Source organism: Sinocyclocheilus anshuiensis, unplaced genomic scaffold (genome assembly GCF_001515605.1).
Source record: "Sinocyclocheilus anshuiensis isolate Anshui unplaced genomic scaffold, SAMN03320099.WGS_v1.1 scaffold175, whole genome shotgun sequence".
Taxonomy (NCBI): Eukaryota; Metazoa; Chordata; class Actinopteri; order Cypriniformes; family Cyprinidae; genus Sinocyclocheilus; species Sinocyclocheilus anshuiensis.
The window spans coordinates 605,016-627,700 of NW_015548208.1; the positions used below are offsets into that span (position 1 = coordinate 605,016).

Here is a 22,685-nt window from a genome sequence, read left to right on the forward strand (position 1 = left end):
TACCGATATATCGGCGACAGGCTCATATCGGCCGATAATATCGGCAAAACGATATATCGGTCGGGCTCTAGAAACGAGCACTTCAATAAAGGGCGAAATGAAGGTTTTTATGGTTTCTCATGGTTTATGTTAAAAGGTGAGTTGATTAAAGGGGTCATATGATGTTGCTAAAAAGAACATTATTTTGTGTATTTGGTGTAATGCAATGTGTTTACGCGGTTTAAGGTTAAGAAAATATGTTATTTTCCATATACAGTACATTATTGTTGCTCTTCTTTCTGAAACATGTCAATGGCGGCGGCGGCAACAATACTACAGCAAGAATAAAAGTTTCGCCTTCTTTCTTTGTGTGAACATTTGGGCGGGCGTTATGCAAATCTTCCCACACAGTGACGTAGACATGTGGGGGCGTGTTTAAACGAGGCGTTTTAGGAGGGCGTGGACAAGTCTTAACTTTTATAAAGAATATCTCTTTGGATTTGAGACTTTAGTCTTTGCAACTTTACAGATCTTCTTTATGCACCAAGAGCTTGTAACACTCCAAAGAGAAAGGAAAAATTGAAATCGCATCATATGACCCCTTTAAGACTAGTTTATTCACTTTATATGTTTTAGACATGTTAAAAAATCCACGTCATATAATTATTGGGTGCTTTAATAATATAATTGCGTATACATTACGTCATTGCATGATTACATAAACAAGTGAATAGACCAGTTCATTGAAACAAACTGTCCAAAAGAAGCAGTACACACACACACAAAAAAAAGAATTTCCTCATTGCCTGATAATGAGAATTTTGTGTCACCTGATGTGTTTAGTTTGACTCTTAGACTGACAGTAGCCATTGACTTGCATTTTATGAATCAAGAACCACGGTTTCAGCTAAAAATGTTCTTTTCTGTTCTACTGAAGAAAAAAATGTTATCTACATCTTAGATGGCCTGAGTGACCAAATTAACAGCATATTTTCATTTTTGGGTGGACTATCCCTTTAAAAGATAATGCAAAAAACTGCTGAAATCATCCCAGTTTTGCATCGAGAGATTCGATACCAGAAGACTTTACATCCTATAAAGCTCCTATCGAGCACATGTTCAGAAATAAAGGACCTGAGGATCTGGTCTTGTCTGGTAGCAGCATTTAATAGTTTGGTTGATGTTTCCTGTGACGCTAAATCAAAGATGAAAGAAGTGAAGAGGAGTGGGAGCGAGAGTGAGTCGCTGCGGTCAGTCTGTGATGATTACTGCAGGAAAACACCAATTACCAGCATGTAGTTCAGCAGCATGTCAGAATCACCACAGGATCACAAATCAACTGTCCTTCAACTGCACTGCATTTGCTATAAAAGAATGAAACGTTGAGTGAAGCTGCGTGATGAGAGCTAATATTAAATATAAGCAAAAGGAAATTCTTAATAAAAGGTCACATAAACGCTGGCTTCAAATCCATGCATTGCTCTTCTCTAAAACAAATTTTTGCATATAAAAAACATTTGATTCCGCTAATTATATGAATGATAAAAACAATTATACCATAAAATTCAAAATAAAAATAATTTACTAAAGGCAACCATTATCCAAAATATCATAGTTCCTAACTGAAAAACGCTAAATATTTTATTAAAACGTATATTATAGCTAAGCAATGATATAGTTCACATTTTCCAATGATATAAACAATCAAGTATATACTGTAGGGGTGGGAATCGCAGGGTACCTCACAATACGATATGAATCACGATACATGGCTCACGGTACGATAATATCACGATGCAGCGATTCTGCGATAATCGATATATTGCTAGACAATTCTATAATGATACATCACGATATCTGTCTAACTATATAAACAAAATGCCTGTGAAAAGGTTAAGTGCAAGTTTTCTCTCTTTATTCAAGTCTAAACTGTCAGAAAACAGCACAAAAGTTCTGTAAATCAAATTTAACGTGCTAAGGAAATTAATCATTTTATTCTTAGACTTCTTAAAAGCTTACACTTTTCATTGTGTGTAAACCAACACATTTAACTGCTTAACAACTTTATATATAGCCTATATATAAACTTGGTACATATCAAAATTTACCTGGAGTGCTTTCTCAACCTTTCCTCTCCTCTCATCATTAAAACGGAGCCCCGCACACATGACATGCAGGGGGAAAAAAGCCGTTCACAGTGCGTCTTTTGCACGCTCAGGTTCGTTATTTCAAACGTAGACGTGTGGCAAGCACACACTGCACACTTCTGCGCCGCATTACGGCTCTGACAAGGTTTTGTTTCGTCGTCCATGCCATAGGTGCAGATTTATGTTTCAGCCAGTCGGTGCCCACTGCAAAACGCGCACTTGTAATATCTGAGAGAGAGGGAGAGCATCCAGTTTTGTTCACATAAAACTGGACGCGCAGGCGGCGCTCTCTCTCACTCATATTAGGGAAATCCACCTGCGATCTGAGCGGAGAAGTTAGGCTACTCATGGACTGAATAAGCGCTCTGCAATAATAACGTGATCGGTGCCTATGGTCCACGCCGATAGCTGTTCCGGGGCAGTTTTTTAGTTCTCATTTCCATAAACATATATATATATATAGTACAGTAGAGCTAATTCAGTGGCTAGAAATCCGTTTATCCTTTGGTTCCTCGTGCTTCCCCATCTTCATAGAGAACGCGGTTCATGGTTGTGCATTTTTTAGATGCTGGGAGCAGGGAAATCTATATAGAGCGCTTTATTGTAGTAATATATTGTAGTATTGTATTGTAGTAAAATATCGATATTTGGCGCCAGATATCGATTCTCGTATCGCATGGAGAAGGACAACGATATATCAGCATATCTATATATTGTCCCACCCCTAATATACTGTAGTATCTATCGTCTTATGTCAGGGTTATTATATAATATATAATATATATAATATAATATTATATAACTAAAACCATTAAAAAAAAAAAAAGCATAACAATACATTTCAAATAAAGTATACAGACAGCTTAATCTAATTTTATTTCAGCTTTTTCTCATTTTCACTTAGTTTAACTTGATGTACTAAAATAAACAAACTGAAAAATTTATAAAAACATTATATAGAGAGCTGTGTGAAAATATGGTTTACATTTTGCTATGATATATAAAAACTCATGCAGATGGGATTTAGTTTTATGCTAGTAACAATCTGTGAAAGACTGCATCATTTGGAAAGCATAGTCTTTTTATGTAAAAATATATGTCCAGCTGTTAAATCATTTGTTGCTATGCAATCCTGATTTTATGCACAAATTAAAACACAATTCATAACAGAACACAAGCACTTCTATTCAAATCACTAAAACAACCCTGACCCTTCATGAGGATTCATAAATACATGAGTGCGATTTAAGCACAGCACATTCCATCCAGTGTCAACACCGGCCCGTTCTGCCGTGATCCCGTTAGCTGGAATAGCGGCGGATCGGAGGGGCAGGAAGCAGACGGGATTGTGGGATGTTGAGAGGATTAGCCGGCGGCAGCTGAGGCCTCGGGCTTCCCTTCGCTTCCTGAGATGATTAGCGCATTCATGACAGTGCGCTGCTGCATTATTCATCAAAGATCCACCCAAAAACCAGCTTTTCCATCATTAGCCGCATGCATTATGCTAGCTTTAGCGTAATGAGGTTGCAGGGTTTGGCATCGCTCAGCTTTTGTCGGTGGAAAAGGGAAGATATTGCAGTTAAGCTGGGAATGTGTGCCAAAATAGCGTTACCTAGCTATTACGATGATACGTGAGAGGCTAAAACTACTTAAGGGCAAACATTTCATAGTTTTTAAACAAACAGATGCGGCTTAGCGGTTAGCTCATACACACCAGCACTCATCCCATTCGTTACTCATCTCTCCTCTGGATAAACGCGACAAACGGCAAGCCAATAAGACCAATATTTCTGTACTATATAGAGAACAATACATAATATGAACATCTTCTGTATGCTTTAAAAACACAATACTACATTTGCCAAATTTTGCAGTATACAATCAGAACACCCTGAAACATGATTCAATACTTCTTCACTCAATATTTTACCCAACAAAAAAATTATAATAAAAAAAATGCAAAATAGTCATATATTTCTGAAATTATAACTGGGAGGAAACGAGGTCATGTGACAACTACTTAGTATGCGACATTATACACTATGCAATGAAGAACGCTCCAAAAACTCGTATGCTATCTTTACAAAACAGTGGTCCAACAATGACTGTAGTGAGTAGTACACGGCTCAGTTGTTTTTTTCACTTTTAACTTCTTTAGTCAAACCAAAAATTATTCAGCAGATATAATTTTTGAAATTTTTTTACTAGTGGGCGCAGGACACTATAGTTCATTTATGTAACTGAGGATAGCAAAATAAAGTGAACTGTGACATATTATACCCAAAAACTCTTCATACACTGGACTACCAGTAAAACTGATACAAATTTGGGACCAAAAATTATTCAGACACTTTGACCAGACCATGTTTTGCTGACATAGTGTTATCTGACATAATCAAGATGAATTTGTAGTGACACAGTTTAACTCTGAGTTCTTGTCATATTTTATTACCATTTTCTAAACTATAGCGAATAAACTGTGATAAAGTGTGAAATGTTGAAGGTGTCTGCATAAATTTTGGGTTGACTGTATATTTCAAAAGAAAGTTTATATATTAAATAGTCAGTAGTATGTTTCCTTCAGTAGTATATTAAGAAACTAATACTATTATTCACCAAGGACATATTAAACTGATCAAAAGTGAAAGTAAAGACATTTACAATGTTACAAAATTTCCATTTCAAATAAATGCTCTGTTTCGAACTTTCTGTTCAACAAAGAAACGTAACTGCACAGTTTCCAGAAAAATATGAAGCAGCACAATTGTTTTCAACATAGATAATATTCAGAAATGTTTCTTAAGCAACAAATCTGCATATTAGATTTCTGAAGGATCATGTGACACTGAAGACTGGAGTAATTCAGTAAATTCAGCTTTGCATTACAGCAATAAATTACATTTTACAATATATTCACATAGAAAGCAGCTTTTTTCAAAATATTACTGTTTTTACTGTATTTCTGAGCAAAACTTTTGAATGCCAGTGTATAATAAATTAACAATGAACAATACTATAATTATTCATTTTATATTAACCTGCATTAATAAAAGCTTTGCTCATTGTCAGTTCATACATGAACTAATGTTAACCAATTAAAGCTGTTGTCATTTATAAACTATTCTATGTAAATTGTCGCACTAAATTGAAAAACAGCAATTTATGTAAGAACATTTTCAATGAACGATTTTCTCTACTTGTGTTTCATGAATGAGCCCTTGCAATCTCCCTAATTAATTATACAATTGTTGATATATGCAGATACACACCATCTTGTTTGTCAAACATCTTTGCAAGAGGTTGAACTTCTATGATGAGTTTCTAACTTTTAATGAGCGATTCAACTATACAGCACTCATTTTGGTAGATACATCATTCAAAATGCCGGCTAAGGTTAGGAATGAAGGATGAATGTCTGACAAACAGATGAGAGGTTATCCATCTGTCCTGTCACAGCTAGCGGCTTAACCGACACTAGCAAACCCTACACTTGAGGAGCTATTTCCAGAGATCTTCTGGGGAGGAGGTGGTGGCCATGTCACACACGGCATTTGGTCATGTCCCTCATTCATTTCCCCACGGGGTCAATGCAGAGGACGCCAAACACGGTCTGCTCCCTCCTGAGGGAGTCACAGCGGGGGGCTAAGCAGGCTAATTCATGGCTAGCAAGTAGTCCTCCTCACACTCAAGTCCATTCACAGAGGCAAACGGGAAGTGACGCGCCGCTTATCCATGTACAATATAAGCAGGCTCAGTCATGGTTTTGGACAATACACTGTAAACCATTTTTTTTTTTTAAGTCATAAATAAGTTTATAGGAGAACATTTTAGAAGAAAATACTATTCTAGTCTTTCTAGTTCAAAATTGAATGTTTAATTTAATGTGTTACTTGCTATTTCTTTGTAATTACGAATTTAACTACTAATTTCCGAGTGATTGTTTATTCACCAAAATATTATTTAGTTATTTGTTTTTGGTAGAGTTGGAGTGTGGCTAGTCAATAACACAAAATCACAATTGTAGTTTACTCCATACAATGCAATACAAAACTACAATGCACGTTTATATGCTAAAGCAGAGGTCCCCAACCACCGGGTTGTGACCCACTACCGAGCCGTGGAAGAATTGCTACCGGGTCGCAAGAACGTTCTGTGAAAAATGTGTATAGATATGACACTCTGTTATTTATTTATGTTAATGATTGTTCTAATTATTCAGCATTTTCGTTGTATTCGATTGATATGGAGTGGAATTTGACAATTTCATGTTAAATAAATAAATTAAACATTGCTCTGATCTGTCACATATTAGGAGTTAAACGGATCACAGTTGATCCGTAATATGTACGGATGAGACCCTACCTTTCGGTACGCACGTGATTCGCAGATTAATTTGCCAATTTACACGTACAAGCAATTTTAAACCACAAGAAGAAGAAACGAAAGACAGCTCAATTCGTTACTCACGCACTGTTCTCAACACAATCAAAGCGCTCACAAGCATAGAGACGTGTTTCAGACAGCGCGGAAATACCGAGTTGCGTATTCATACACATAATATTAGCCTATGTCAAAAACCCTTCACGACATTGTCATTCTCTGTGCTTTAAATATTTTTTTCTTGCTTATCCGAAAAAAGCCCCCCCGTCCAGCCGGTCTGCGAGAATATTTTCCAAACGTAACCGGTCCGTGGTGTAAAAAAGGTTGGAGACCCCTGTGCTAAAGTATTTAATTCATTTCAAATTTTCTTTAATATTTTTTCAACAAAACTAACATGGAATCAAAATTAATTTCAATGCATAAAAAATAAATAAATAAATCCCATTTCGCCAATTTTCTCAGGCCAATATCCTGTTTCACTTGGAAATATGGTAAAATGGTTTGTTTGTTGTTGATTTTAAAGTGAAGAGATAAGTTGAGATAAGGATGAATTTATACATTTTTGAATTGATACCATAAGCCAGCACCATTATTGCTCAATGCAGATCTCAAATTGGCCAAAAAATTACTTTCTTAATTAGCTGTGCGTGGTTAATCTATTTAATTACATGACCTAACTCCTGCTTAATTCTCTTACATAATTTTGTTTCATTCTTAGTTTATTCATTATTGTATTAACACACATAAGCCGCCAAAATTTCTGTTCGATCTGTGCATACTCATCTAAAAAAATTATTTATACAATATTATATACTTACAATAGATTACTAAAATGTCCCGTCAAATGTTAAAAGTTAATTTATTGTGCAAATACTAGGTGATGCTTTCCAGACTTCTAGCTCTCCTTTTGGAAACTCCCTCAGTGGTGTGAAACAGATTGCTTCTGTAGTAATGGCATCTGTCAGCAGTGCTACCCGATCATCTGTGTGTGTGGTAGCGGTGATGTTGACGAGGAGTCCACTGACACAGAAAACCACTGTAGTAGCAGCATCTCATGTCTGAATAATTCACACGGGCAAAGAACATCTGATGTTACACGGTCACAATGACGGTCACATCCTGCTGGACAGGAACATTTACTGGCTGGACTGAATCACACAGGCTTTGAGTGTCAGTACATACACAAAAAATATCTATGATACCATAGAAACAGAGAATCATTCCCAGATGCACTGCATTTGATCGTTTTCTAGCTAAAGTCAGACTTTTGTTGCATAGTAACTGAATCAGAATCACAGTATTGTTCACAAGTTTAGGGTTTGCGACAATGTTTTTTTTGTTTTGTTTTTTGCTACAAAGTTTCTTCTGCTCTCCAATGCTGCATCTATTTGATTAAAAAATACAGTAAAAATTTCTATTGTTGTATTTTTTTTTAAATGTAATTTATTCCTGTGATTCGAATTTTCAGCATCATTACTCCAGGCTTCAGTGTCACATGATCCTTATCATAGTGCCCTGCTCCAGCATTCAGGATATCCTGTCTGATGGGATCTCAGTAAGGAAATCCTAATAGTCTTGGCGCAATTCCTGTTTCCAAGTTCACATACAGATCAAAGAATTCACATGTTGTTATCATGTTTCGCTCATACAACATTATATTATATTTTTATTAATCTCTTTCACAATCCTTTAAAATTTTATAGGATTTTGTAAGACTTTTTAAAATAAATATAGTGGTTTTTATTCAGCATCATTGAACAAGGGATAAAATGCCAAAACAGCAGAGATTAAAGCGCAAAAAAGGGTCTTGATCGTGCATGCCATCATTTGAATTTACCCAGGCTATTTTCATAGATAATTATTTCTATAATTCTGCATTTAGAATATGTTAAGCCATCCGGTTGTGGAACAGCTCTCATTTAATTCTCTATTTTTGTGTTTGTCAGCAATTACAAGCCCACAGTACGGCAGCTGCTTATTGTCTAAATTGGCTTAATGAGGATGTGCAATGAAACTGCAAGCTGATTCAGAGACATAAACATTCAGTCTGCTTGGACAGCTAGTTTTGAGTTGGTTTAAAGTTAACCTGCTCTGTTTTGGTTAGTGTTCATTAGTTGCTACAGTTGCACATGGGTTATGTGTAGTTTCATTGGGTATGTATACACTCTGGTTTGTTGAAAAAGAGAGAAAATGCCAAGTATTCATATAATGGAGGGTGTGTCGTGATGTTTGGGGATGTTATTGGACTCTTGGGAGTCTGTGGTTTCCTTCTCTTTGCAAGACTGTCATTTAGAAATGAAAAAAAAAAAAAAAGTATGGCGGTCTATATTTTTAAACAACATTTTAAGACAAACACATTGGCATCATGTCTAAAACATTTGTGCTACTTAATATTTGCATAGAAACTGAGGAAACTGGTTTGATTAATATAAAGTTCAAAAGAACAGCATTTATGTGAAATAGAAATCTTTATGTAGCATTATAAATGTCTTTACTGTCGCTTTTGAACAATTTAAATCTTGTTGAATATAAGTATTAAGACAAACACATTGGCATCAGATATTTTTAAATGCATGGAACATGATGGAAGAATCTCACGAACATGTGCACATCATTTAACCCCAATATATTCAAGATTTTAAAAAAATTATAATTAATAATAATTATACTGTAATAATATTGTAAATATTGATTTTGGCAGTATTTGGTATAGTGAATGTGATTTATGCTTCTAATTTTATGATTTTAATGAAAAATAAACATTGCACAATAGGAAGATTGTTTTGTTACTGTATTACAGTAATGGAAATTAATTTGTAATGCGCTTAATTATTATGAAAATATAGGATAAAAAGTCTATATAAATTGTGTGTGTGTGTGTGTGTGTGTGTGTGTGTGTGTGTGTATAACAATCTAACATTCCAAGCAGTTTTCCAACAAAGTAAAGGAGGATTTCTGTTTGCTGCTCCTATATAAGCAGCAGTTTTGCGTGAAGATTCCCAGTGCAGACTGACCCTCTGTTCTTACAGATTGTGAGGAACCAACAGGATGAGCCGTGGCCCTTAGAGGAAATGCAGCCGCCACACAAAACGGACATGGCCTCAAATTAGTTCTTGGCTATTTGCATATCCAGACTGTCGCGCTATCTGAACATGTTGTAACGCCAACATTATTTACCTCCACCAAGCGTAGCTGATGTTTTACTTCACTGCCTTTCAATTTGAATTTTGAGAGCGAACGTCCTTTCAGAAGCTCTGAAGCTTCACTTCGGTTTGGCTCTTTTGTCAAGGTTTATTTCTTATTCAAATAATTTTTTTATTTATTTAAATAACCACAGTTGTCATCAGTATAGATGAGAGAATTTGTGTGTGTGTATTTGCGTTTTTGTTACATATGAGGACAAAAATTTGTATAATGACATGGGTATGACATGTATTACAAGGAGAAGGTGACTTATGAGGACATTACACCATTTTCCCATTTTTCAAAACACTTATAAATCATACAGAGTGAGTTTTTTTGAGAAAGTAAAAAAGCAAAGTTTCCTGTAAGGAGTAGGGATAGGTGTAGGGCAATAGCACATACAGTTTGTACAGTATAAAAACCATTACGCCTATGGACTGTCCCCACAATTCACAAAAACAAACGTACGCGTGTGTGTGTGTGTGTGTGTGTCTTCAGATGCAAAAATCTCCATCTGAGATTTTTTAGTTTTAAATGAGCATTTTTTTTCTATGTTTAGGTTCAGTGATTTCACGTTAATGGCAAAGAAACTGTTAAGTTATTGAATGCCTTATTTTAAAGGAGGGGTACAATGCTGTTTCATGCATTCAGAGTTGTTTACACTGTTAAAGAGTTGGATTCTCATGCTAAGCATGGACAAAGTTTCAAAAAACAATTCACGCATCGACCAGAGAGAGAGCGAGAGCGCGCCCATCAACGCGCTTCATCCGGCGGCAGTGCTGCACGGGACTTGCTCGGGAAGAATGTCTCCAATACAAAGAAGTGTGTTTTTGGTTGTAAGGGAAAGATAACTTTGTTCAGCTTCCTAAAGAACCCTGCGTTATGTAAAAAGTGGATACAGTTTGTTTTCCGGGGCAGCAACGGAGTTTCACAAGTGTGTTTGTTGACGAACTTTTTATAAACAAGGCCCAGTTCGACGCTGGATTTGCACATCGTTTGCTACTGAAAGATGGAGCGGTCCCAGCTATAAAAGATCATGATTCAGAACTGCAGACGGTAAGTGAAACGGCATCAAATGTCTGTTTTGTTGGCAGTCGGAGCTCAAGTGCTCGAATGCCCCCTTTAAAAATGTCCAATGTTATTTAGGAGCCTGATAAAAATGCTCATGTAAAAGAAAAATCTCAAATGGACTTAGAGGTTATATAGATCACAAAGATTGATCCAAACTAGGGCTGCACGATAAATCGCATGCAATATTTAATGCGCAATCGCATGCGATTTATCGTGCAGCCCTAATCCAAACCTAGCATATCTACTCAAGATAAGTATAAAATCACACAGCAGAAGCTCTGGGTCCTCACAGGAAATCACCCTTTGCAATCCCAGCATGCTCCTGTCATTGGAGCACGCACCCTGCCCACTGCTCCGGGTGCGTGTTCACGGTGTGTGTGTGTTCACTGCTGTGTGTGTGCACTTAGGATGGGTTAAATGCAGAGCACTAATTCCTAGTATGGGTAACCATACTTGGCCACATGTCACGTCATGTCACGTCATTGAGACAAAAGCAGTTCAGCCAACAACATCCTCACAACACAGATCAAACATCAAAACCAACAAGCCATCTTATCTAAATGATTGCAGGAGCTTAAACTGCATGTTGTACGTCATTAGACTGATAAGAGAAGCGCTTCACCTCAATAACAAATTCAATAATTCAATAACAAAACCACTATTGCTCCCCAAAGTTGTCAAATACGCACTGCACTTTCACAGAAACACAACAACAGGGAAACAACAGAAATAGCAAATGTACAAAGTGCATGTTATTCTAGATAAAACAAATGCTTGCTTTTGTATATTTTCATCAAAATGGCATCACCCACAGTATAATTAATACTAATTAAGAGTCAGAGTCATTTACACTCAAAAAATTAATCATGGCATAATTTAAATATTTGCATTTTTGCATTTGATTTTAAATAATCATATTTTCAAAATGAATGTAAGCAAATCATAAATTGTGCAACATAAATTGTGAAAATTAAATTTAATCAATTAAAAAAAGTATGAACATTGTTAAAATATTGCTAGCTGTGAAGCAAGCAAGATTCAATTAGTTAAAAAATTAGACTGAAACAAACTGGATTTATTGATGATAAATACATAAACCAGTTTATTGTGCATTTAAAACAAATTGATTTTATTAATACATAAATCAAATTTTACTTGACTCCTTTCATTTATGTATGACTAACAAAAATAGTTTTTAGTTAACTAAATTAAAAAGAAAATATAAAAAAATAAACTCATGTTATTTCAGCTAGTTCTCACAGAAATTACTTTAACTTGAAGTTGTAAAATAAACAAAAACTGCAATAAAAATATGTAAAAGTTTACTATAAAATGACAAAAACTATAAACATTTAAATGAAATATAAAATAACAAAAACACAACAAAATTACTAAAACGTCAAAATGTAAAACATAAAAATAAAAACAATAATATGTAAATGACACTAATAAAACTGCTAACAAATATGCATTATATTAAGATTATTAGTCTGTTAAATACATAAATCTTAAATTTAGGCCCAAATATTGCTGGAATAACCGATTGCTAGAACAATCAAGTTATAGGCAAAAATCCATTCCGTTCAGTAATTTTCATGAGTCTGCACTGTTTTTTATTTGTTTTATTATTATTATTTTGTAACAAAGGTCATCACTATTTTATTTAGAGGGTTATGTTTGCTTTCATTCAGTATCCATTTTAAAAAGGATAAATCAGTTAATTAATCGGTTATCGGGCAGTGCGGTCCAGCATTGAAAAAATCCAGTCGACCTGTAGTTGTGATGTTGAATTAATACTTTAATTGATTCTCCTTAAAAAACAACCTCAATGTTCGTGAAACACGAAACCCTCCATCACCAATTCCACAAAGCCACAAGCTTACGATACATATTTATGATTCTATACCGCTGGCCTTTGGGAGACAGATAAAGTCTTTTATCCAATTTTTATCCACTTTATTATGAATTCTTGCACAAAGAGGATCTGCGCTGCAGCAGGTGATGCTGTCAGATTCACTTTAGAGATCTGGAGGAGAGCGCAGTGGCTTTTCAATGGCTCCGAAAGAAAGCAGATGGTCCAGGAGACTTCTGGGAAAAAGAAGAAAAGAGCCGCATTCTTCCCTCGGACCGGCTATGAATACAGACCACTCGAATAGGCTTTTCAACAGCTGATGGTGTAGATATCAATGTATCTATCGAGCGGAACGGCAGGAACATTCACATATTATTCACATTTCATTGAACTATAATTCTGCATTTTATGAAGAAAAGATGCTGGGAGTGGTTGCTATGCAGTTGCTAGGGCATTATTGATGTCTTAGAGGATCAGGGAGGTCTTTAGCATGTTACTATGTGGTTGCTAAGGTGTTCTGGATGATTGCTAGGGCGTTAGCCCATCCTAGGTCTCTAGAAATGGCTCGGGTCCCACCTTCATGTGCATGTGATTTTTTTACACACCACATAAAAAATGCAATTCCATTCACTTAGAAAAACAGTATGTTATATAAAAAAAAAAGTATGAACATTGTTCAAATTTAACTAGCTGTGAAGCAAGCAAGATTCAATTAGTTAAAAAATTAGATTGAAACAAACTGGATTTATTGATGATAAATACATAAACCAGTTTATTGTGCATCTAAAACAAATTGATTGTATTAATACTATTACATTAATCTAATTTTACTTGACTTTTTAAATTTATGTATGACTACCAAAAAGAGTTATTATTGTTAACTAATTAAAAATAAAAATGAAATATAAAAAATTTAAAATAAAAAAATATATAATTTTCTTAATAAATATTTAAAAATTAAATTAAATATTTCAGCTAGTTCTCAAGAAATAATTTCTCATTTTCTATTACTTTAACTTGAAGTAATAAAATAAACTAAAACTGCAATAAAAAATATTTTATTATAATTATTATAGTTTATCATAGTTGCTTAGAAAAATAGCATTATAGTTTACTAAAACTAAAAACATGAAAAATTAATTACTTGAAATAAAATAAATATAAATAAAATAATGCTAACCAAAATAAAATCAAATACAAGGAAAAAACTTATTGCATTTCAGATGCCAAGTCAACATTTCTCATATTTATTTAAACTTGATCAACTAAAATAACTCTAAATAACTAATAACTCTAAACAAATAACTCTAAATAATAAAAAATATTAAATTACATGGACATATTTTGTAAAACTAATAAAACATTATTTTAACTAAAATTAAAGTGAAACGGGAAATTAAAAATAATAATTCAAATATATTAGTGAAAACTACAATAGTATATCAAATAAAATTAAAAACAGAAAAGAAAAAAAAAAAAAAACAACACTGCAGCTTAACTTAACAAGACATATGATTTGAGGTACAATTAATGCACGTTAACAACTTGCACGCCAAAATGTAGCATTATTAAAGATGGAAAGTGTGAAAAACTGAAATAAAATTAGAATGAAAAACAAAATTATACACAATATTTTGTCCAAAAATAAATAATCACAAATCATTGGAAATCAGAAAACATATCTTTATGTATGCATTAAACTGTTGCTAGATTTTGTAGGTTATCAAGAGGTTTACTGACTGATGCAGATCTTAAAATGATGATCTGATTTGTAAAATGCCCCGCGACTAAAAATAGTTTTCAAAAGAAAACCCACCACTTCAGGTCGACTTTGCACCGCAGACTTATTTAACTATTGCGCGGAGTCCTGATTGACTGATGATCCGATCTGCTTGATCAGATCACGGTGATCGCATGCTAATGCCAAGTGTAAACCCAGCATTAGTCTATCACTAATTCAGTTCCTAAATATAATATAATAAAATGCTGACTGAATTACAGGCTCTGCAATCCTTAAAAATGAATTAAGCAATCGGCTGATTTGAATAACCAGCTAAAAGCATTAAGCCAAGTAAACCAAACGAAACCAAAAAACTGTAAAAGCCCTGCACACTGAAAACAAACGAAATGAAACTATGGGTGATCCGTTTCTCCACAACTCATGTGTCACGTCTGGATAGAGACTGATTGTGGATCGCCTCAGGAAACCAAAAATCAATTTAAGCGAGACTGACAGTGTTTACTGGCCCACCTCGAGGCATTTCTCAATACCAACACCCACAGAACAGGAGCTCAGCACTTTTATAGGCCTTATCTTGATATTAAAACACCGTCAGGAGTCTGACTGTCAACAAACGGCCCTCAGGGCATCATGGAGAGCAGGGTGTGCCTCCAACCGCCTGTATACATTTCACAAACCAAAGAAACAAAGAGTCAGGTAACAGAAGGAGCCGCTATCCATTTGTCCGCTGCTTTTCCTTCAGCTCGGGTTATATTTACCTGCTGAGCGGCTGGTAGATGCAAACAGGCAGGGATTTGGAGGAATTTCTTTTTCTTTTTCACTTACCCAACATGCCTGAGGAGCTTATGGCTCCCTTGGTGGCGATCAATGAGAGCATTTTCTCATTAGTGAACAAGACCGAGCTTTTCAACATCATTAGCATTCCCCAGGGAGCTTAAGTGACGAAACAGGAGGGCAAGTGAACACAAAAGAGACTAAACTTGAGGTGGAAAGCAGCAGATGCTTTAGTATGTACTTGCTGGCCTGCTGAGGTACACAGCGAGATCAAAACACTTATGAAATGCAGGGTTTTCCACACAATTAAACCTGAGCTATGATCAAAATGGAAAATTAGCCTACTGTTTTAGCAAAAAATAATATGAATTGGTATGCATTATGCAATGATAAGCAAATTCAAACGGTAGTATGCGACACTGTTGTTACATAACCTCAGTGTCCACTGCTAATGTAAATAAAAAAATTCAAATGCAAAGCAATAAAACAAAATGCAACGCAATAAAAATGAATTGTAATCAAATCCAATAAAACAAAATACAATGCAATTTAATAAAATGAAATGCAATGCAATTCAATGCATCAAAATGCAATGAAATGAAAAGCTATTCAATGCAATAAAATTAAATTAAATAAACATTAGAAAGCAAACAGTGCCTTACCGAGACCTCAAAGACTTCCTGAGTGTCATCCAACATCTGGACCCGGATGGAGACCCGTCTGCCGGGGGGCATGGTGGGAGGCCGCTGGCCGGGCTCCAGCGTGCTGATGCCCATGCTCTCGGGGGCTCCCAGCCTCTGGCCCGCCACCGAGGGCCGCTCCTCTGGCTCCACCATACTGCTCAAACCCACCTGACAACAGAAACCATTTAAATGTTTATATGAGGGCCAAATGTTTTGCAAACACTTCATTGATACGGAATAATCCACCCCTAAACACAGACTCCATGTATAACTACAGTACTTTTCTATTAAGCTGGTCTAGTGATCGCACTAAACACTAGAGCCCGACCGATATATCGTTTTGCAGATATTATCGGCCGATATATCGGTATCGTCGAATATGCCACCGTTATGCCGCCGATATTAAAAATTTTTTACAGAACATATAACGCACATAAAATGCTTGAAATGGTGTAATTACTTAGTTTGTCCAGCAGAGCGCGCTCCATTGTTTGCTACTGGCGACCTGGATGAAACGCTTTAAAGCTTAAGTCTATGGAAAACCATTAAAACTTTGAACGGCCATATCTCCATAACGGCACGGCGAATCCGCACCAAATTCGGGGGATGCCTTCAGCTCGAGGAACCCTCTCGAACAGGAATCGAGTGTATGTCTAGAGGCCCGCTTTCGAATGAGACCAACCCCGCGTGGATAGCCCCCAGGGTTCGGGTTAGGTAATTCAAAGTCACTGTAATAAACATATGTAAACATCTGGACTGCACTAAACACTGTCTTTAACTTTAGACCAGTGGTTCTCAAATTTTTGTGGTCGCACCCCCCTTTAAACCTATAAAAAAAATCTGCCCCCTTTCCCGAATCCCCATTCCACCTCAGACTACCAAATAATTTCATTAAACATTATGAAAAATTAATGCTTGACACACGAATGGGAAAGTGTCCAAACTTTTGACTGGTACTGTACTATAATATACACAAAAATATCGGCCGATATATCGGTACCGGCCTTTTTTTACTCCCTAATATCGGTATCGGCCCCAAAAAAAACATATCTGTCGGGCTCTAATATCCGATATATCAATATCTTTTTTTTTTACTCCCTAATATTGGTATCGGTCCCAAAAAACCCATATCGGTCGGGCTCTACTAAACACTAACATAGTTTTCCTTTTTTGCAGCTGGAATTTTAATCTCGCGCTGCCCTGGAAAATGCCAAGGAGCACGGAATGATTTATGATTCTTGAAATGTGTATTTCTGCAGTAAACAACTTGTGCTGCTATAGCAGTTTCTCACACAAGTCTTGATTTTAACTCTTGTTCTGCCTGACTGAGAGTTATCCCAACAAACACAACTGTTAGTTATGACCAGCTCAAAACAACCACCACCAATGGGAAAAAAGTCAACTATACAAATGAACCTGGCGGCAACAGGTAAGGTAAATTTGTGTTTCCCAGACATACTTGTGATTTTAATCTCATCTGAATCTGTTTTTCCTCATTCAACCTTGCTGAAAAATCTGTACAGATGCAATGTAATAACATAGAACAACATGAAATTCAAAGCAATGCAACAAAATGCAGTTCAATGCAATGTAGTAAACTTAAACAACATGATGCATTTCAATTAAATAAAATGCAATGCAATTCAATGTAATAAAATGTCATGTAATTCAAAGCAATCCCATGAAATAAAATTAGATGTAATTCAATGCAACAAAACTAGGGATGCACCGAATGTTCGGCAACCGAATAAGCGAAAAGGCCGAATAATGTGTACCGAACAATGACTAACGCGATCAAATAGAGGCATGCACTAATGCAGCAAACATGTCGGCAGTGTGAAAGTATTTAAAACTATCAGAGAAAGACGCAGAAATCATCACAAGCACGAAGCACCGACAGCGAGAGACTGTTTAGTGCTGCATCACGTCCCCAATGAGAAGAAGAGGTGGCTGATGCTGGTGTTTAGGCTACTGTATGATGATTGAAATAGCGAAATGGCCTCAAACGATTAGTAAATAAACTGCAGAATGTTATTGTGACGAGTGCGGTGGGGCCGAGAGCCGTGGGAGCGGAGCAAGGTCGGTGGAGTAAATGATAATGAGCGACACCTGTGCAACTCACCGGTCTCGAGTCCCATGGAGGAGCTCCGGTGAGTGGCGCAGGTGTCGCTCATCATAATTTACTCCACCGGCCTCGCTCCGCTCCCACGGCTCTCGGCCCCGCCCCACTCATCACAGTTTTATATTTTCGTAAGAAATACTACAGAAATTAAAGTAATCAAATTAGATTTGATTACTTTAATTTCTGTAGTCTTCATTGTAAAAACTAAACACAGATTAATGCTTACCATTAAAGTTATAAAACGTATTCAGTCAAGAGCAGAAAATTATTTTCTGTCTTTTGTTCTTTGATTAACATGACAGACAGCAGCATAAATATTGGACCGGTGCGGTCCCTTTAAGAGTTTATCCATGGACCCAATATACTGTTACACAACATGCGTTCTCTATCTCAACTATTTAACGTTCCAAAACTGACCGTGTTTAACTGGATAATCGCTAAGACGGGCATTTTGATAATTATTTATGTATTTGAACATTTTAGCGCAGTTAGCCACTCATTTTGGTATTTGTGGCTCACAAGCTGTTTGAGACTGAGCGTGGCTTGTGCGCTCCAATAATATAGATCAGGGGATCTGTAATGTATTCTAATGTTTTAAAATAATTATCTTCTGCTCAGCAAGGCTGCCTTTATTTGTACAGTAAAAAATACATGCCTGATTCAAGTCTCAAAAATGGCCCAAAAATATTATTTTACTAACTTATTAATTTTATTAATAAGTTAAAGTTTTAAAGTTAAATTGTGCTTTGTTGGTATAATGTCTGCTAGAATGTAAAAAAAAATGTTCAGTGTTAAGTAAATATTTTTAAATTGTTGTTTTGTAATTTAAAAGCAGGGCAAAACAGTAAAAAGCATATTTTGGCTATTTAATTTATGCAATGTTGAAAAAAATGGCAAAATAGGCCTACATGGGGGAAAAAATGCGGAAAAACGGTGTTCGGTATTCGGCCTTCGGCCCAGTGTTTCATTATGTTCGGTTTCGGCCAAGAATTTTAATTTCGGTGCATCCCTAAATAAAATTTAATTCAGTGCAATTGTATAAATGTTTTATAATATGTGATTGCACTACTACAATTTCACAAAATATTTTAACTGCTTCTTACATTTAGATTTTCACTAAATATGAAGGATGCACTAATGAAACATTTCTTTCTTCCCTCAGAATGCAATCGTAGGTTAAATATTTAGCATAATATGGACATATAAAATACAATAAAAAGGACACAGATTCCAGTGGGAACATCCCATAAGAAACACATGGATTAATTCATTGTGATGTGCTGCATTCATACCCATCAAATCTCCTGAACTCGACGAGGTCTTTAATACTATGACGGCTTAAAGTCAAACAATAGGCCCACCATCTCGCACCACTGAAAACCAGAGTTTATGGGTTTAGGAAATCATTAGAAAGGGTTTACAGGCATTAAATCAAGGGATTTCTAACCCTAAAGAAGCAGATCGCACACTGTACCTTCAAGATGATGACTGGATTATAAGCTTGTGAGGTTGAAAAAAAGACCACCACTTTAACCTTTAACTTTTGAAGCACATTATGAAACAGAAACATTCATTAAAGATGGGATTCCTCCAACTAAGATCCTAAAAACACATTTTACTCTACTGGAGCGATCCTCATGATAACCCATCTTTCTAAGGAAGTGAGACTTAAAGGGGTCCTATTATGCTCTTTTACAAAGTCTTGATTTTGTTTTGGGGGTGTACTATAACATGCTCTCATGCTTGGTGGTTCGAAAAACGCATTATTTTTCACAATTTACATTATTAAAATACCTTTCTCCCCATCCTGGCACAAACGGCTCGATTAGTTCCGGCTTTGATAAGGGATTTTTTTTAAACGATATATCTCCCTTTGGAGTGGACTTTGAGATTTGTAACTTTTTTTATGCCCAAACATACACACTACACACTGACTAAAATTAAAAAAGTGAAAAAGCATAATAGGACCCCTTTAATGAAATGCTCATTTGCCCACTTACATCTAAACCTTCTTACAGACATCCTCCGAAATATTCAAAGCCTTTTAAGATGCAGTCAGGGAAGCAGAAATGCATAAATGTTTGAAGGGTCAGAACGCTACAGAATTATATTTGTCTGTAAAGTAAACAGCACAAAATAAGTCCCACTTCTATTTGAAGCAAGCAGTTCTGCCTTCTCTGTTAGGAACCGGCCCGGAGTGCCATTTACCTTCATAAAAAGGGTAATACAATAAAATTTTAATAGTGTATTTCAGAGGACATCAATCAATTAACAGCAATCATAAACTGCAGATTTACAGTCTTTCCCTGTCGACAATTTGGCAAATGTTCTGACACTGATGTTAAAGAGCAGGTCATATGGTTTTCTGAAAAATATCTAATTTGCAGTTTATAAAGTAGCTATCCTTAAATGAAAACAATCTGCAAAGTTGTTAATCATAAAAAGTGCATGATAAATAAAGATATTGTCTCTCAAAAGAGAGAGTCGATTCTGAATCGCTTTAACGAGTCGTCATATTTTTTAATCTTTTGCCTGTTACCAGTATAAGTCACTGGGTAACACATTTGCATAATCCCCGCCTGCCCACGAAATACGAACAGAGTCTGACCTGCCCACAAACACTTCCGCTAGTTAGTGTGTTTACATCATGTTGAGAAGACGCTGTGTTCAAGGATACCACAGAAATACAATTCGAACCTTTTGTTGTGTGCATGTCATTTTATCAAGGACTGCTTCTCTAATCTTGGCTTTTAACTTTGTTGGCTTCTAATCTTCTTCATTTGGACTAACAAGCTCTCGAACCACAACCTGTAAGTACGATTGATACGTTATATGTACATTCTCAATTGAGTGCTCAAAATATCAAGTTTTTGTGCTAATATGTGATGTACACCTAGTGCAGCTTTAGGTTTCCAGGTAAAGCACAATATGACTGTCTTACTGAAGTAGTTCTGATAATTCGCTGTGAACCCACTATTTCCTAAGAATGTGTCGATTAATGTAGACTGTCGTTGTTCTAATTACTTCGTTTAATAATAAAGAATGTAGTGTAGCACAGACTTTACAATCATTGTGAAATTGCTGTTTATTTTGCTGCACCGGCAGTTATAGGGTTAATGCGGGAGGCATTTAAACCTGTTGTAGGGGACTCCAACACAATATTAGGAGGACACTTTAAAATACCATATGACCTGCTCTTTAAGTTGTTTTCTGAATACAAAAAGGAGCATAAAACATGATCATAAATGAAAACATTAATAAAATAGTGAAGATAATGATAGACAAATGTATAATAGACAGATTAATTGGCCAATATTTAGCTGTTATGAGGTTGTGTCCATGTGTGCTTGACCAATATAAAGAGATAGCTCATCCAAAAATAAAAAGTCTTCTTGTTTTCAAGTAAAACTTTATAATTAAACTCACACACTCACACACACACACACACACACACACACACACACACACACATACATACTAGAGCCCGCACGAAATAAAAAAATTAGATATAATATATTTTTTTGTTTATATTTTTTAAAAAAATTAAATATAAAATTATACATTTGATAACAAATAATTGAAAATGTTTCATTTTTTCCAATTTGCACATTTTTTTTAAATATTAATTGATTAACTGAACAAATAATCAGCAGATTAATCAGCAACTAAAATAGTTGTTCTTGTTCATGCCCCCAGTCTATATCACTCCGCCTGTCCGTTTTCACTCCTTTTGACTTCTGTTTTCATTGGCAAAGCACAAAGTAAGCAAGCAGCTGGCCATATTGTGTCTAAAATGTCAGTTACTTGATATAACCATCTTGTTTATTGAACTATTGTACAAAAACAATGTCACTGTGTATTCAGTGCAACAAGCCTTATGCTTGGGTGATAAATATCATGTATCTGCCAGCCTGTTCTCTAGATATCAACCACTGTAAAAACCCTCAAACACAAGATTAAAACACATGTAGCAGCATGGAATGAGTTACTATGGAATCACAGATAGAAAATGGGCCAAACTTCACCACTGAACCTGATGATATCTGAGGAAACACACACCTCTCCAGATAATCAAATGTAAAAACGGTGCATTTGTATTAGGGATGGAACGATTACCGGTTTCAAGATAAATCACGATAAAATGCCCTGACGGTTAGTATTATCGTTTAAATTTTAATTATCATCAAAACCGTATTTGATTATCGCGATTTTGAAAACTCGCGGTAAATCCTGTCCAGCCAGCATCAGTCTGACGCAGAAGCAGCATGCAATGTTGTTGTTGTTTTTTTTTTGCACGAGACGAAATGGCGGAAGGCAGTGACAGTGCTCGGGAGATTTTTCAGCCATCTAAGAGGACCAAATCGGTGGTCTGGTCGTATTTTGGGTTTTACAAGAGTCCTGAAGGCAATTTAATCGAGGACGGTCACCCTGTCTGCTAATCTTGCAAGAAGAAAGTCGCTGCATAAGGGGGAAATGCATCAAATTTGCTCAGTCATCTTTGTGACCACCACCCACTGTTATATAGCGAATGCAAGGTAACTTTTACCTCAATACCAAAACTAACTGGGCAAATAATTGGACAAAAAATATTGATTAGAGATTAAATATTTCGTTATCTCACTTGTTTAACGCAAAGCTTCCGCGAAGAAAAGTTCGCAGCAAGTGGCTTTGAGCCAAGACGAACGAACGTTCAAACTATAAGGTTGACATTTAAGGGATAATGTATTGTATATTCATAGTTAACTTATTACAC

The 22,685-nt window shown here is 35.8% G+C and overlaps 1 protein-coding gene across 3 annotated transcripts in view; it reads right to left on the bottom strand.

Annotated features, from left to right (window-relative positions):
• Window positions 1-22,685, bottom strand: part of LOC107653673 (FERM, RhoGEF and pleckstrin domain-containing protein 1-like) — a 103,054-nt gene that overhangs the window by 65,182 nt on the left and 15,187 nt on the right. For all 3 annotated transcript variants that reach the window (XM_016440453.1, XM_016440454.1, XM_016440452.1), the window contains exon 2: window positions 15,790-15,978. In XM_016440453.1, the coding sequence (XP_016295939.1) occupies window positions 15,790-15,963 (174 nt within the window). In that variant the 5' untranslated portion in view covers window positions 15,964-15,978. The remainder of the gene's footprint in view (window positions 1-15,789; window positions 15,979-22,685) is intronic.